The following is a 17,895-nucleotide window of genomic DNA, read 5'->3' on the forward strand; positions in this document are numbered from 1 at the left end:
CCAGCTATCCCTCTGCTGGGTTTCTTTCAAAAAGAATTAAAAGAGTCATATCATAGTGACATACATGCACCCATATTTATAGTGGCACACTTTGTAATAGCTAAAACTTGGAAACAGCCCAATTCAGTCTCCCATCAACTGGAGACTGAATAAAGAAGATGTGGTTTTTCTATAAAATGGAGTAATATCATCCAGAAAGAATGAGAAACTAGAAATATTTATAGCTAAATGGTTACACATTGCTGAGATACTTAAGTGAAATAAATGGGACACACATGTATAAATAGTGAGTAGTTTCTCTGGTATGAAAAACTAAAAGTGTAAGTAAGTAAGGGTCAAAATGTATAATTCATATTGTGTAATAGGAAGAAAAGGGCTAAAGGAGTAGGGGAAGCTGGAAGGGTAGGGGAAAGGAAGGAAGGGGAAAGAAGAAATATGAGAAAAGGAAAAATGGAAACCACCTCCTCCAGCACAGCAGCAGCTACTGAGATCAGGTGTTTACTCTGTGACCGGTGCTGTGCCAAGTGCTCTATGTGCATTATCGTGTTTAATAAGAAATTCCACCATTATTCTCCTCCCTTTCCTGCTGAAAAAAGAAAGTTAGAGAACTGAAGCAATTTTCCCACAGGAAAGTAAGTAGCAAAAGTGAGAAATACGTTTCACTGTATATTCCCAGAATGTTCGTCCTCCACGCTCTTCCCTGATATGTGCTATTCTTTATGGTTGTGACGCACATGTCATTTCCTCAAAACAGCCTTTTATCATCTCCTGACCTGAATCTGGCACTTTTGTCATAGCCTTTTATGCTTTCTGTTATAGACTACATCACACTTGCTACATCATGTGATTAGTTACTGTCTGTCAACTCCCCACGGAGTTCAAGTTTCAGGAAGAGGATCATACATTCAAATGTGACCAGTACAATCAGCAAATGTCTGCTGAATGCATGACTAGTGATAAGCATCATTGTTCTAATGACGAAGTTTGGAATCACTCTATGAAAGAGTCTGTGTGAGCATAGAAATTTTATTAAAATATTTTCACCTCCCCCAAAAAATATTCTTCCCTGTGTTAAACCAATAGCTCTTCTCTTAGAATATCTGTACTGATCCTGATTCTGGTCTCAGCCTATACCGAAAAAAAGCATATTCTATTTTTCTTTATAGCTTTTCAAAGAATCTTTTCCTAGACAGTTTAAGACACAGAATTATTCATTAAAATGGGATAGTTATAGATTTATTTAGAAAAAGTGGAATACTAGAATAAAAGAGATAAGAGGGCACTTTTGAAATTAGAGGCCCCTTCAGGGCATGCTTATATGAACCAATTCTTTGTATAAGAAAATTACTATAAGATGTATGCAGATATAATATATAGATAACTCTTCTATTCTTGGCATGATGTATGAAAAATTTGGTTCTAATTAGTATAGATCCAGAAAAAAACTGGAGGGGGTCCACTGAAGGCAATTAAATGATCATAAAGATTAAGTAGGAGCTAATTACAAGATTGACATCATGAAATGCAATCTTATCTTTTCATCTTTCCTCTCCGCTTCCCTCTTCCCTTTTATGGTTTTAGAGATTGAAACCAGGGTCTTTCCATTTCTAGCTTTTTAAATTTTGTTATTTTAATGCAGGGTTGTGCTAAGTCACTAAGGTGCCCAGGCTGGGCTTGAAATTGTGATCCTTCTACTTTCAGCTTTCCAAGTGCTGGGATTAGAGGCCTGTGCACCATATCCAGCTTTAAGAATTCTCTTCTTCTTTTTGGTACTGGGGATCAAACTCAGGTCCTTGTGCTTACAAGGCAGGTGGCGGAATCACTGAGCCAAATCCCTGGCCCTAAGAATTCTCTTCTTGACAAAACTCTGGACTAGATGAACTATAATGAGATAATATAAAAGTTGGAAATTACAGAAAACCCAAAATATTCTTTAGGAATTTTATATATTTTTATTTTACTCAACATAAGCAATAATTGAAAAAAATTGCTTTATTTCAATACTTAGATCTCAAAGTAAGAAAGATCCTTTTGTTTAATAATTTGTCTAATACTTAAACTAGCTCTATAATATCTAGACCAACTGGTTGTTCAACAAATATTAAAACATTCTAGCATGGTATAATGTAGAGACTTGGATTTTCAATTTGAAACTCTGGCTTTATACTTTAGCCTGCAATTTACTAGCTATATAACTTCGAAGTGGTTATTTCTTGTGTATTCAATTCCCTTTTTAAAGGCTGGAACAACAAAATATATTTTTTAAAACTGTTTGAGAATTAAATGAAATTTCATAATATGAAATATCACCCAGGAATTACTGGGAGTAGCAATGATCTGTTAAGACATAAACCATCCTCTATTTTTTACTAATAATCAATGGAAAGAATAAGAATACCAGAACATTTTCATTATAAAACAAAGATTAATAATAGTTTAATTACCCACACTTACAAAACAATTTTGTAAAAATTTTTATCTATTTAAATCATCATTAGGATAGGGTACAGTGAATTTGCTCATTTATGTTAATGAATTATATATCACTTGCCTTAAGTTAAGCTAGCACCTTATAAATAAATTCACTTGTGTCAATCTACCACTCTATATATATTGTGTAAGTTTATTTGTTAAGAAAACATTTTTGCTGGATTTCCTCATTGTAGAAAATGCAATTATTTTATACCTGAATCAAATATAACATATATAACAAGCCTTGCACTTGCACAGTCAAGGAAATTTAAGCAACATAAACTACATTTGAAGAAAGAAACTATACTTTCCAGTGAATTACCTCTTTATTTACCCCAACCTTTCCAATCTTAGGAAAAATTATCTTCAAAGTATAAAATAGCTTGCTTTATAAGATTTTTAATAATGAAGATTGCTCAGATCAAATTTATATTGAAGTTGTCAGAACTAAAACTCAATAGTAAATATTAGAAACAAGAATCCTCCTGAGATTACAAATATAATGTATGTTGGATGAACATATAATTGACTGGGTTTTTTCTCATTCCTCTTAAATGTAGTAGGTTCTATATAGAAGCATTACAAAAAAAAATTTAAATTTGTAGTGAATAAAATTTATTCTGATTCTTGCTAACATGATTATAGAAACAGATAATAGTTAACATGATTCTAAAATACTTATAGATGACTTAAAAAGTGAAAATAAGAGCATAAAATAAACTTACTATTTCGCCAATTTTCCCAATATCTCCTTGATCTCCTACTTCTCCCTGTTAACGAAGAATAAGGGATTCCAAAAATGATTGTTTTTTCAACAAACTTATAGCAATGCTTCTGTTTTCATTTTTATGTCATTACCTAGTCAAAACCTAGAAAAAGTAAAGGGAATCTCTGTTAGTCATTACTCTGTCAGAGTATTTCTGTGAAATGTGGCCACCCCTACATTTTCATTTAACTGATAATAACATATTTTCTTAAATTACACTCTCTCATTCATCACTCTTATTCACTTTAAGGACATTTATAAATAACATTCAAAAAAATAAAAACACATTTCATTTGTACCCTCTAAAAAAGCAGAATGGCAGGTACTATGAAAAATATTAAGAATAAAAATAAAGCTCTTAAAAAAACAAATCCCTTTTAGCTCAGTGGCACTGTGCCTGCTTTGCAAGCAAAAGGTCCTGGGTTCAATCCTGGTACAGGAAAAAAGAAAAGAAAAGAAAAGAAAAGAAAAAGAAATCCCTTACCCAGAGGGATGCTCTATTTGCTCAGCAGAAGAGAAAACACGTCCCAGGTAAGTACTAAAGGAAGACACAGGGGCAGGCACCCTGTGAGCAGAAGTAGCTAGCAGAGGCAATCTAGACAAATAGTAGCTCTGAAAACTGAAGACTTTTCACAACTCATTTGGTGTTGAACTTGACCTAATATAATTTTGTGGCATCAATACCTAATTTAACTCATTTATAGTCCTGATTTATTCTGATGAATCTGAACACTCATTCACTGCAGGAATATTAATATATCTGACTACGGTATGCTATCCTATCATCTGTTGGTAGTGTTTTGTAAAATGCATGGCATTACTTTTCAAACATTCAAGTATTAATGAATTCAAATTATGAAATAGTAGATGAGGTGGGCTTTGATAAATCAGAAATACTTGTAGTAGTGATAAGAAAAGGCCATTTTCAGTGGTAGGAAATGGCCTATGCCAAGGTATATATTAATGGAAGGATTAAATTCAGGGTAACACATACAGTGAATGTAACAGGAATAAATAGTTATTTTACAGAAATGTCTTCCTAAAAGGTAATAATTGTAATGTGTTATTGAGCAATAAGATGTTAATATACTGAATAATAATCATAGCCAATAATGGCATATAGCTCTGAGTATGAACTGGTTTGAATTGAAATAGAAGGGTAAAAATCACATCATACTTCAAAACCTTTGTGCAAGAAAAGAAAACAAAGTATCTCATTCATAATTTAATATTTTTTGTATATTACATAATATTTTATTCCTTCGATTAAATGAGGTATGATAAAATATATGACAAATTTATATTTAAATCTTAAAATTTATTATAGTAAAAGACACATTGCTCCCTCTAAATACTCCTCCTTGCTTCAAATACACTTCTCTCAGTGCTCTCGCCACTAACGCAGTTCTTAGAAGTCTTCTGTCACGAGTGTCTATATTGGGCTGTGACTGCCTTGTGAATCATTTCAAAATGTTTACCTGTCATGATCCTTTTGCCTTTGGGGAAGAGCCCGAAATCACAAGGTTCCAGATCCACTGAGGTAGGTGGATGAAGACACACTATAATGTTTTATTTGATAGAAATTGCCATAAACATTTTGAAGCATCAAGACGCTGAGGCAGCCATGAAAAGATACAAAAGAGGGTTCCCAGAACTACTTCAGAAAGTGGCAAAAATGGGATAAGTATATTGGAAATGAGGAAGAGTATTTCGAGAAGGATTAAGAGAAACATGCCTTGCACAGTTTAAACATTCATTGTATTTTTTGGTCACACTTTATATTATTGCAATTAATTTTACCCATTTATTTTTACTTTACAATGTGGCTTATATCTGTAGTTTACATTATATTTCTATTGAAAAGTACTGATTTTAAACATTTGAAATCTAATGTAATCACTTTTGAAATTAAAAGTTTACAAAGTTTATTTTCTGTTCAATTTCTATATGTATTTAGATAAATGCTAAAGAGTAAAGCATTGCAATAGGTTTGAATAGCTACTTTTTGACAGATAGCTCATTAGCTTTTGTAGAAAATTTCATGGTGGAATAGTATATAGGTTATTAATTTCTATTATTATTATTCCTTCATTGCCCATAAGTTACCCTTTTCAAAAAAGAAGAGGAACATTTTGCCTTATTTAGTCTTAGAGGAGGTCTGTGCTAACAGGTAGAAAACAGATGTTACTTGCAGATTACTTGCATTCCTGCTTTAGTTTCAGAGGTTGAAGGTAAGAAGTAACTTGCCTTTGAGGATGAGGAGAGAGACAAATACTTCCCCAGGCCTTGGGAAAGAAGAGAGATCCTAGGGTTCTATGAAAAGTGGTGACCCTGGTCCAACCCCCAAGTGCTTCCCCAGTGATTGTCAGGCCTCAGTTAATAGCTGCACAATGCAGTGAATCACAAATTCCAGTGACATTAAAGAATTAATTAGACATTAAGAATTTTCTCCATTTCCCGGGTAACAAAACGTGATCTAGGTTATACTTTGATTCCAAGAGAGAAGGCAGGATATCAAATTTGACTGAGATTTAGTTTCTTGCCAGTTTGACTGAATGGCAACTCACAGTTGGATTTTCCAGGACTATTTGGCAGCGCAATAATGAATTGTAGTAAAGGAGTTTTTATTAAGCCTTCTCTTTATGAATATTTTGCTTCTGCTTTCTGGAGTCTTTGTATATAATTGGAGAAAGATTTAGGTGCACATATTGCTTGAGAATGATTTTATTCACAGATAGAAATGCTGATACATTAAAAAAATGCTTTCACATATTTCATTGACCTTAGATTCCAGCATCACAAAAATGATAAGCTTACTATAAAAAATTCAATAATAATGTTGTGACTCAAGTTTTGGATGAATATTCAATTTGAAAAAGTTAGCCACTCTTATAAACTAGTTTCTTTCAGTCCTTTGTGCTGATTAAACTGCTACATTGCATTGTATTTGTTACATCTGACCAGTGGAATAGATAAAATCCAAAGTTATGGTCTGTTGCTCTGTATTTACCCTACAAATCTTATTCTAATATTTCTTTATTAAATAGTATCTTAATAAAAATATAAAAACAGCTTCTCAATTGTTCTTGGAATCACTTTTAAATCTTTCTAGTTCCCTTTAAGTTGACTTGTGCTCATTTCCTATTTGTACAAAAGTCATAATTTGGTCTTTTGAAAATTATACTTTAAAACTATTAATAAAGGTAGGTTCTTTACCTTTAAGCCTTCTGGTCCTGGTTCACCTGTGTACCCCTTTTGTCCTGGTTTTCCCTAGAATATAAAAGGAAGAAAAGTAGATATATTTAGTCATTCTGATTTCTGAAAGTTTCTAAGTTTATGAAATATAAACTATTCTTACAAAATGAAATATTTCAAAATTATTTGATAAATATATCTTATTATAGTCATTACCCATTTCTTTTACAAATACTTGACTGTCTCCTTCAGGTCATTCACAGTTCTAGATTCTGAGGGGTGAGACAGCATTGAACATATCTGCCCTCATACAGCTTATATTTTAGTGTAGATGATAATGTGTATCAAGAACAACAAATTAAGGAGGAAAGAGGGAAATAAAGTGCTGTAACAGTTTTGTTGAAAAATTTTAAAGATTTCCAGGCAAGAAGAACTCATCGAATAACATGGCACTTGCATAAAGACTTAAAGAAAAGGAAAAGTTATGTGGATTTCTGAAAGAACAGAATTTCAGGCAGAGGAAGACCATGTTCAAAGGTACTTATTAGCAATGCACATGGAAAATTGGTGCAACCAGGAGACATCACTGTAGCTGAAGCAGAAATAAGATAGGAAAATGAATAAGATTTAATCAAAGGAAGGTGCATGGAAAGCCAGGTCATGCAGGGTCTTGTAAATCACAGTAGGGCTTTGACTTTTACTCAAAGCGAGTCAGGAAGTCTTACATGAGCAATGAGAGCAAAAGGGATGTGATGCATATTTTAACAGCATCACTTTAATCCAAGAGCAAAAGTAGGGAGTCCAACAAGTCTAATATAGTGATCCAAGTAAGAGTTAATTGCAGTATATATGGATCATGGTGCTAGCAGAGGAGGCTGTGAGAAAGTCAAGATTCTGAGTGCAGTTTGAACATAGAGCTTTCAGGAACCACTGGTGGGTTATGTGTGGAATATGGGAGAAAAAGAGGAGTTAAGAATGAACTTAGAAATTTTAACCTGAGTAACTATAGAAATGAAATGAAGGCAGCTGTGAGAACAGGTTTGGGACCAAATTAGATATTCTTGTTAGTCATTCAAGTGGAGGGATCTTATAGTAGTTATACAGGTCTACAGGTCAAGGGTAGAAAGTTTTGATCAAAATTACCCTTTTGGAAACCACCAGTATCTTGATGGTATTTGAAGTCACAAGACTACATGAAATTGTCTAGGAAGTGAGTATAGACAGAAAAAAGTCTATCCACCAAAGCTTGGAACATTCCAGAATTTAGAATCTGAGGAAATGAGAAAATTATGAAATGTGAAGGCAAAGAGTTAGGAAGAAAATCATTCAAGAAAAGAAAATGTTTCCAGTAGTAGAGTGTTTCTTAAAAAATTCAGAGGAATATGACTATTGAAATATGAAGATTATGTGGATAGAGAAATAACCATGGGATTGAGCAATATGGAGGCTAATTACTCTTATGACATCATTTGTTTTGGAATAGTAGGGTCAAAATTGATTTATACAGATGGAGGAGAAAACGAAATGGTGTACACTGTATAATAATTTTGAGGCGTTTTACTGAAAAGGAAGGAGAGAAATGTAGTAATACTTAGAGAATTGGAATCAAAATAACATCAGGCCTATATGTTGACAGAAATGATCCAGTAGAGGAAAAGAATTAAGATGCAAGGGGTACAAAGAATTGCTGGATCAATGCTCTTGAATAAGTAAACATACAATGTATGTTTTGAACAACTGGAAATCTCATCTCAGTTGGCAACAGAGGCTGTTAATTCACAAAACAGAAATGAAATTAGAACAAATGAGCACAGACAAAGGGAGGCAAATAGGTGTACTTATAGAAAACTGATTTTTTTTTTCTGATTTATCTTCGCAAGAAAGTAGGGAGCAAAGTAAAGACTAACAATGCAGATGTGAAATAAGTGAATCTAGTTTGAGGATAAGAGAAAGTATGAAACAGTAATTTAGAAAAGAAAATGAACATAAATTAGTATAAATGAAAAATATTAGTATAAATTAAAATATTTTTGAAATAACCAAATAAGTAATTTGGGGAAGTATTTAAACTCCATTTATTTTTCTTCTATGTTGCTCTTCATTTGTGTATGTATATACTCTGTTTATCATATAAGAGAAACTATGTGATATTTAAGCTAGTGTATCTGACATTTCATTCAACATGATGTTCTCAAGATGCATCCATTTACCCACGAATGCCTCAAGTTTGTCTTTCTTTATGGCAGTGTAATACTCCATTTCCTTGCCCATATAAGAATCTTTTTGGTCTACGTCTTGTCGTCTGAGCAACTACTTTGAATACAGTGATACCTAGTGTAATAACTATTGCTATTTTCCCATTACTTTGTTATGAAATTTTGTTTTATTTTTTCAAAAAATGAAAAGAAAACTATTTTGGCATACTTTGAAAAACTAATAAAAAGAAACAAGAAGTTAAAAAAGTAAAGGAATAAGTGGGCAGGCAAATAGAATTCAGAATGTAATCAGTGATAATGATAGTGTTTTAGGAAGATGAAGAGGGACATGGCATGATGAGGGAGATAAGGAATAATGGCAAACAATACGATCAATGCACTGAAATTCCTACTGGGGCTGTGAGAGGCAATATATCGAAAAAGAAAGAAGATGGTAGTTAGGGAGAAGTTTGTAATTGAAAATGAAGAGAAGTTGGTGGTACTTGTATCGACAAGCAATGGATGACTGTGGCTGAGGAGCTGAAGAGAGTGGAAGATGCTACCTGTGAAGTTGAGGGACTCAGTATCCTGGATTTTGGGTGCTTTATTCTTTATTTCTAATACCAAACAACTGGTAACATTACATATGTTTCATTAGTGAGATCACTGGGCTTTAAGCAGTGTGTGAAAAAAATTCAAATTTACAAAGAGTACAATGGTGAAGGAAAAAGTTAAATAGAACACTAATTTATAGAACCTACTAGTCATTATACATTTGGATTTTAATACTGATGCTCATTTAGAAATATTCCCATATCCTCCCCCTCAAAATGAAATAAAATAAAACGATCTTTGGGCCCTCATTCTGTTTTGATAATATGTAAACAATTTAGCAATTTAAAATTATATTCTGGACTTCCAGCTAAGAAGTTGTTCTCATTTTTGCCTCTGATTTGCTTAAAATGATCTAATGGTTTCCACAAAGAACAAAACATCAAAGAAAAGAAAATCATCCTACAATTTTGAAATATCAATTGCTTTTTTTTTGGTACTGGGGATTGAACTTGGGACCTAACGCTTGCAAGGCAGGCAGCAGAACCACTGAGATAAATCCCCAGCCCGTCAATTGTTTTTTAATTAATTTGAAAATACACGGTAGGATAAGAAACTCAGTAAAGAATCTAAATTATTAAATTTCTCTATGATAATTTCAAAAGAATTTTCAGCAAGTCAATCCACTTAATTTACGTAATGTAGGGATGGCATCAGTGAGAATATTCCTTTCATCTTTAATAATATAATACTCATTTAAGCATTTTCACATATTAAAAGAGTTATATGTGATAACTACATTATGAAGAAATATCACCAAAATCTGCTATCAGTACATTTATAATTTCTTAGAAATAAAAGCCATTCAGAACATCCTAATGGAGTATGTAATGCATTGTGGCCCTATTTAGATTCTGTCACATTAGGTTTACTTTGAGTGCCATTAAGCAGGTGATACTGAAATTTTACTTTCAATCTAAAAAGTGGGGAGAATATCTTCTAGATGAGGGTTGATTCTTGTGATAGACTTAAAGCAATTCTAGGCCCCAAATTGATCTTCAACCAGTAGTAGAAAAATAATATTAATAATAAGAATAAGCTGAAGATTTAGCTCAGTGGCACCACACGTGCCTCACAAGCACTAGGTACTGAGTTCAATCCCTGGTACGAGGAAAAAAGAATAAGCCTGAGTAGGCAAGAGGTGAATATGATTCTATTGTTTTTAGGGAAGTAAATTTTCAATGAGATAAATTTTACTGGGCTTAAAGAACAGTTTTTTGTTTTATGATTTTTTCCTTCTAAAATATGTCTTTTTAAAAGTAGTATGGTAGATGGGCCAGGGATTTAGCTCAGCAGTTTGGTGGCCTGCCTTGCAAGCGCAAGGAACTGAGTTCAATCCCTGGTACAAAAAAAAAAAAAAAGTGGTATGGTAGAAATATATGTGCTAGTGAGGTAAAGGTACAAAATAAATAATTACTGTCTCTTGAAATGTAAACAATATTTAAAGAATCTATAATTTATGATGTTCTCAAGGCAAGATAATTACACGTATTTCATGGTAATGTGTGCTTAAAAGATCTAATGGTTTCCACAAAGCACAAAAGAAATACAACATATATATCTTCCCTCTTAATGTAGACTTTGATCATATAGACCAAAAATGTTTAAATTCATTAAAAAACCTCAAACAATAGTTTATATATCACAAGATAGTACTATCTGAGGAAAAAGTAGCTCTCTGTAATTTTACTGACACACTGAAAACAGAAACTTCCAGGATATTACTATAATAGCCAAAGAATTTGCTTCCAACTATCTTTTAAGAAACTTGTATAATTTGCACAAATGCTAAGACTACTGAAGAACCAAGTAAATATATAGCTAGATATAATATAATTCAGAATATTCCTAGAAAAATTTCAGTTTTGGCTTACTGTATTTTGGGGATTTTATGACAATAGTTTTTAAAATTTATTGTCCTTTGCTATCAATTTTTGTTATTAAAAATGTTTGCAAAAGGGCTGTTTTCAAAAGAAGCACTTGTAGAAATTGTTTATGTGACACCTACTCTTGGCCCCAATTCTCCAAAGGGTCCAATTGGTCCTTCTTCTCCCTTAAAAAAATCAAAACATATTATAGCTTAAAATGAGTATTTAAAAATTTAAACCCTTATTTTTTATTCTGCAAGCAGTAGCTATTTCTGAGATGTGATAAAAATAATACTGTGACTCTTGTATTTCAGAAATGTATCATGTTATACCTTTTAATATTTTTTGCTCTTATCCTACATCTACCTTAAGAGAGTTATGTGCTATTGGATTACTCTTAAGATGGAAGATGGTAAAAGTCATATTCCGAAAACTGGGAGTGGAGAAAGAGAAGAGCAATTAAAATATTTAAAAAACAGTATTAGGAATCACTGATTATTAATTGAGGATAATCTTTACTGTGTTAGGTTCACAAAAACTCAAGTTCATAACAAGTGGAAATCAATACACATTGGTATATTGAAAAAATTACATATACAAAACATGCTTGTTCTCTGTACATTTTGATACTTCAGTCATTTTTTGAGTCATAGTGCTGTCTTAAACTTGAGAGAGACAAAGGTACGTTACATCCTATCCAAATAGCATTTACTGTCTACCTCTAGGGCTTATTCTTGATTAATTCACAGGCCAAATATTCTTGGGGTCAAATCAGCCCCAGCCACAATGTATAAAGATGTATGAAGCATAAAATACAGTGTATGCTTTTAACAATCAAAATCTGAATGGATGGATAGAGACTGAAGATGAACATAGAAAAACATAAAGATTCCTAGTCATTTTTCTCTGAGAATAAATAAAAATTGTTTATATTTTAAGTATATACATATTTACTAAATATATTGAATTCTTCATCTTCTAATTAATAATATTACTAGCCAATGTTACCACGTCTTAAACTATTTGAACATCCTTAGAATCATATATCTTATGTATTTTATAAACAAAAAATTTTGTTCAAATTAAATTCAATTAAAATATAATTTATTGAGTCACAAACTGGGTCATATGCATGAAATTCTAGGTTCAGATTCTTCATTATACCATTGGAGAACACTGACATAAATCACTTAATGAACTCAGAAGGCTGTAAAGTAATTCAAAGTTTTTTTCCATAATTGTCCATATGTAACGGTAACTTGAAATTTCTCATGGCAAAAAGTAGTGAACATTAAGGCAGTACTCTATAAGTAAAAAAATGTAGTTCCACAAAAAATAAAAAGGAAGATGTGAATTTAAAAATTGTGGATATTCATTTCCTCCATACCTGAGTTCCTTTGAGACCAGGAGGCCCAGGAGGTCCTCTCATTCCAAGAAGTCCCTATTAAAATAATATAAACACACAAAATAAAAGTCATTACATATTAACATTTTGATCAGTCAGCATTAATCTGGAGATGGGCAGTTCCATTTAGCACTATTCACTGAGAGGTTATCAAAATGAGAAGGGAAGGTAGGTGAGCAGAAGCTATAAGGTAGCATCTAAAAAACTGGAAAACAAATCTCAGTTGGATGCCTCTAATAATATAAATTCTAAATATAAAATAACTGATATATAAAGACAAATTGACAAATTCCCTATTAGAAATATCATAGTGCAGCAATTAATAGCTTCAGCAGATAAAAGGCCAGAACAGAGAAGACTTACTGTAAATAGTCAAATCCAAGAACTTGATCTCATGGCCATAGAGTGCTGAATCTCTAAATCGGACTTTACACAATCTTTACTAAGCCAGTCTTTACAAACATAAAACATCTCTGGAATTAACCACAACAAAAGCTAAATATCTATCAACAGTAGTATTACAAAAATTGTAACAAATTATTATACAATTTTTATTATTATAATAAACATTATTATAAAATATACTAAATCTATGTAGTGGTTTAGAATACTACACTATACTACATAGATTAAAAATGGACACTATAATCATGGGAATCAACCTAGATTAAGCCGAAAGATAACATGTAATCTATGCATCAGCCTAGTTTAATAAGTCAAGACTAACGGGAAGATGAACGTCACTGTTAAACATTTATACTATAATTTCATTTATGTGAATTTCTAAAACAAGATAAGCAATAGACATTGTAGGAACCTACATGTATAGAAAAATAAGAGCATGATTACCTCTCAGTGCAGAGAAGGAAAAGGTAAACATATTAGGGAGACATATACAGGAGCCTCCAGTTAGCAAAAATTAATGGGATTTACTCTATAATCATTATTTAAAATGTGAATATTTGTTTCACATTTATCATATATTTAAAGTTTTAAATTTAAAATATATATAATCATAACTTAATTGTTTACAAAACTTAATGGTTTTTCTATCATCATTATTTAAACTGTGCATATTTGTTTAATATTTATCATATGCCAAACACAAAAATTTAAAATATATAGAACCATGACTTAATTCTTACCACCTCAGTTTCCTTATCTATATAGACTTATGTTGCCACCAGCATCATTAGGTTTCTTTCGGAATAAATAAAACAGTGCTTAAAATATAATAGGGATTTGATAAATATTAATTTCCTTTCTACTTATCTGTCACACATTGATTCATGTTTGCAAATCTCTAAATTGGAAATTCATTTATCTTCCCTACATACTCACAATATTTATATCAATAATTTACTATTATTTTGTATTCCTAGAACATCTCTTCATCTTACCCCTTTCAAAATCTTCCACACAGTAGAAAAGTAGAGTGTTCTATGCAATTGAATTTAAATAGTTATTGGCTTAAAATAGATTGTTATAAGATCTTTTGGTTAAACCCCATGGTAATTACAGAGAATATAACTATATCTGAGTCTTGAAAGAAAATATAAGTTTTTTCTTGGGGGGGGGACCTTGCGCTTGCGAGGCAGGCGGTGGCACCACTGACCTAAATCCCCAGCCCTTGAAAGAAAATTTAAAAAGAACCAATACATATTGCTACAAACACAGAGAAAGATAGCAGGAGAGAAAAAAAGTGACAACAAAAGTAGACAAAAAAATAACAAAATTGCCAATCCTAAATTCTTCACTCTCAGTGATTATTTTAAATGTGAATTTATTAAACTCCCTAATCAAAAGACAGAGTAATTGAATGGATAAATGCAAGATCTAATCTACAAGAGAATTATTTTAGATTTAAAGACACATACATCATTAACAGAAATAAAAGGAGGAATAGATGGCAACACCATTCTACTAGGAGATCTCAATTCTCCACCTTCCAAAATGGATGGAACACAGATCAGTAAGGAAATAGCGGACATGAAGAACATTTCAGTTAGCATATTCTGATTTGCAGAATCAACCTGCTACAGATCAGAAATTTCAAAAAAGAACTGCATCTGCACTGAACATGAGATATTTTTGCTGTCATTCCTGAAACAATATAGTATATTTATAAATTATTTCTATTTTCATATGTATTATTAGGGATATTAAAATATTTAGGAAGATGTACATAGGTTGTGTACCAATACTATGCTATCTCATGTAAGGGATTTGAGCATCCATGTATTATGGTAACAACAGGGTTTCTGGAAGATATCGTACACAGACACTGAGGAATATATAGACCAAATGGACCTAACACATACACTGTATGCATATATATGTTACAGAGAATGTTATAAACATTTTATCCAAGAGAAGGAGAAAAATCATTCTTTTAAATCACTTTCAGAACATCTTTGGGGATAGAACATATGTTAGGTCACAAAACAAGTCTTAACAAATTTAAGATGGCTGAAATCATACCAAGTACATTTTCCAACTACAATGGAATAAAACTAGAAATTAACAACAGAAAGAAAATTAGCCTGTTCTCAATCACTTCTAATGAACATAGTTCTGAAAGTTCTAGATAGAGCACCTAAGGTAGAAGTAAAAGCATGGAAATTTAAAATAAGAAATAAAATTATACACTATCACAGATGATACAATCTTATATATTGGAAAATTTTAAGATTACACACAGATGTTAAATTAATTTGCAAAATTAAAAATATAAAATCAATATTTAATAGTTGTACTCTATTGACAAAAAGCAATCTGCAAAGGAAATTGAGACAACACATTTAAGACAGCATCAAAAATAAAATGCTTAGGAATAAACTTAGCAAATGAAGTGAAAGACTCATACTGAAAACTATAAAACACTAATTCATGACATTAAGGATTACACAAATAAAGGGAAAGATGTCCTGTGTTTATGGGGAAAATTTAATATTTTAAATGTTGAAACCACCAAAGTGATTAACAGATAAAATGCTATCATCACTTTCAAACCCCAGAGTTGTCTTTTGCAGAAACAGAAAAATAACCTTAAATTTCATGTAGATAGAGAATTACAAAAGGACCCCAAATAACAAAAATTATCCTGAAGAAAGAATAAAGCTACAGGTCTCATGCTTCCTGATTTCAAAACTACTGCAAAGCCACAAAAATCAAAGTAGTGTGTTTTGGTATGAAAAATAGAGGCATACAGACCAATGTGGCAGAATAGAGAATAGATGACAGCCAGTAGGTGGAATGTACTGATCTGAGGTAACAAAAATGACGTAAGTTTGATTATAGTTATAGTTGTACAACTCTGTCAATATGCTAGTCTATTGAATCCTGCATTTGAAGTTTGTGGATTGTGCGGTATGTGAATATTTGGTCTCATAATGTTTTATTTTATAAAAGAACAGAATAGACAACCCCAAAATAAATCCTAGCCTATACACTCAAATGATATGCAATAAAGATGACAAACTACACAATGAGGAAAAGATAGTTTGTTCATCAGTGTGGGGAAAACTGTATATTCACATGGTAAAATATGAAGTTGGAATTTATTTTATCTCCTCTCCCCCCAAAAAAAATTTAAAATGAATTCAGGACTTAAAATGAGACCCTAAACTATAAAACTCTTAGAGGAAAACATTAGGGGAAAACTTCATAATTCTGGTCATGACAACAATTTTTGGATATGATACAAAAACATAGGCAACAAAATTGAAAATAAACAAGTGGGACTACATCAAAATGCAAGGTTTTTTGCATTGCCAAGGAAACAATGAACAGAATGAAAAGGCAACCTATATAATGGCAAAGATGTCTTCAGAATCTATATTTGACATGGGATTAATAACAAAAAATATAAGAAACTCCTACAACTCAACCCAATGAAAAAGTGGGCAAATTACTTTCTGTATTTAAAAGAACTGAAAACAAGATCTTATATTACATTTATTCTCCTATGTTCATTTCAGCTTTATCTACAATAGCCAATAATGCAAATAACCTGACTGTCTATTAATGATCGGCTAAGGAAAATGTGGTATTACAAACAATAGAATATTATTCAGCCATAAAAAGTTGGAACTCCTGTCCTATGCTGCAAGACAGATGAACTTTGAGTACACTATGATAAATGAAATAACCCAGTCTCAGAAGGACACATTATGCAATATTTTACTAACATGAGGTATCTAACCGTCAAAATCATAGAAACAAGAAGTAGAATAGTAGTTGCCAGGGGCTGGGAGCAGGAAATGAGGAGTTGTTCCTCAATGGGTACAGAATTTTAGTTATGCAAGATGAAAAAGTTCTAGTGATCTGCTACCCCAAATACACATACATTTTAAATATTACACTACAATACTGTATACTAACAAATTCAAGACAATAGATTGCATGTTATATGTTTCTTAAATCACAAACACAAAAAATCTTGCATGAATCTATTTGTATTTAAATTATTCAATTTTATATTTAATATCTGTTATACTCTGCCTTTTACCATTTTTAGTCAGGAAGATTTACCTCTGCCTTCTCTGCCTATGTTCATTCTGTACCTGTTGCACACAATTTTTCATCTCTGGGTTGGTTCCACTTAGCCAAATCCAACCCATCCAACTCAAGTCTTTAGTTTTTTTAATGAAGTCTCTCAGAAAAATTACCATATAGTTTATTCTATCATTGGAACTCCTTACTTCTTACTTATAGGTTCTCTAGTTATTATGCTTTTTAACTTGTCACATGTGGAAGGCTCATTTTTTCCAGATTATAAATTCTTACTATAAAAACTATGCTTTTCAAGTCAATACTGACACAGTTTGTACAAACAATAATGCAGTGCAAAGACTGGCCATTATACAAACTCAATAAACATTTCTCAGCTGACTAAATACTGCATATAAATAAAATGGTTAATTATAAGAAAGCTGTGTGTACAATCTTGATTTAGGTGATGAAATGTGAAAATTCAAGGCTGAGTTGAGATGACCTTGAAAAACTGTCTAGAGTTTATGCATCTTCCTCTGACCAATTTAGCTTACCTCTATACAGATAAACATATGACATATTGTAATGATTCAGTGCAAGAGCTATTCCCATAAATTATGCAACACAATCTCACAAATGGCAGGCTTTCTTTGAAAACTTATCATGCTGTTATACAAGAGAATAACAGCTGGTTTTAACATTCCCAATCCCAGAGCCAAAGTATCAACATAAACCATTACAACAACAAACACCTTATTCCTATATTTACTGAAGAACAGAGACTATTTATTGGATACTCTTACTTTCAGCAGTAAGCAGCAAAGGATGTGGTTTTGCTAATGTTACAGGATTCTAGAAAACAGATTACCAAATTGGGTGGCTCTCAAG

General features: G+C 32.0%; 1 protein-coding gene across 8 annotated transcripts in view; it reads right to left on the reverse strand.

The window, feature by feature from the left end:
- Col24a1 (collagen type XXIV alpha 1 chain) overlaps positions 1-17,895 on the reverse strand; it is a 304,025-nt gene that overhangs the window by 176,779 nt on the left and 109,351 nt on the right. For 7 of the 8 annotated variants that reach the window (XM_019209374.2, XM_019209375.2, XM_010636700.2 and 4 more), the window contains 4 exons: positions 12,496-12,549; positions 11,249-11,293; positions 6,455-6,508; positions 3,198-3,242 (listed from right to left, as the gene is read on the reverse strand). In XM_019209374.2, the coding sequence (XP_019064919.1) occupies positions 3,198-3,242; positions 6,455-6,508; positions 11,249-11,293; positions 12,496-12,549 (198 nt within the window). The remainder of the gene's footprint in view (positions 1-3,197; positions 3,243-6,454; positions 6,509-11,248; positions 11,294-12,495; positions 12,550-17,895) is intronic. The other variant, XM_019209372.2, reaches the window with a different exon arrangement.

Source organism: Fukomys damarensis, unplaced genomic scaffold (assembly GCF_012274545.1).
Source record: "Fukomys damarensis isolate Sample0158 unplaced genomic scaffold, DMR_v1.0_HiC HiC_scaffold_33, whole genome shotgun sequence".
In the NCBI taxonomy this organism is placed as follows: Eukaryota; Metazoa; Chordata; class Mammalia; order Rodentia; family Bathyergidae; genus Fukomys; species Fukomys damarensis.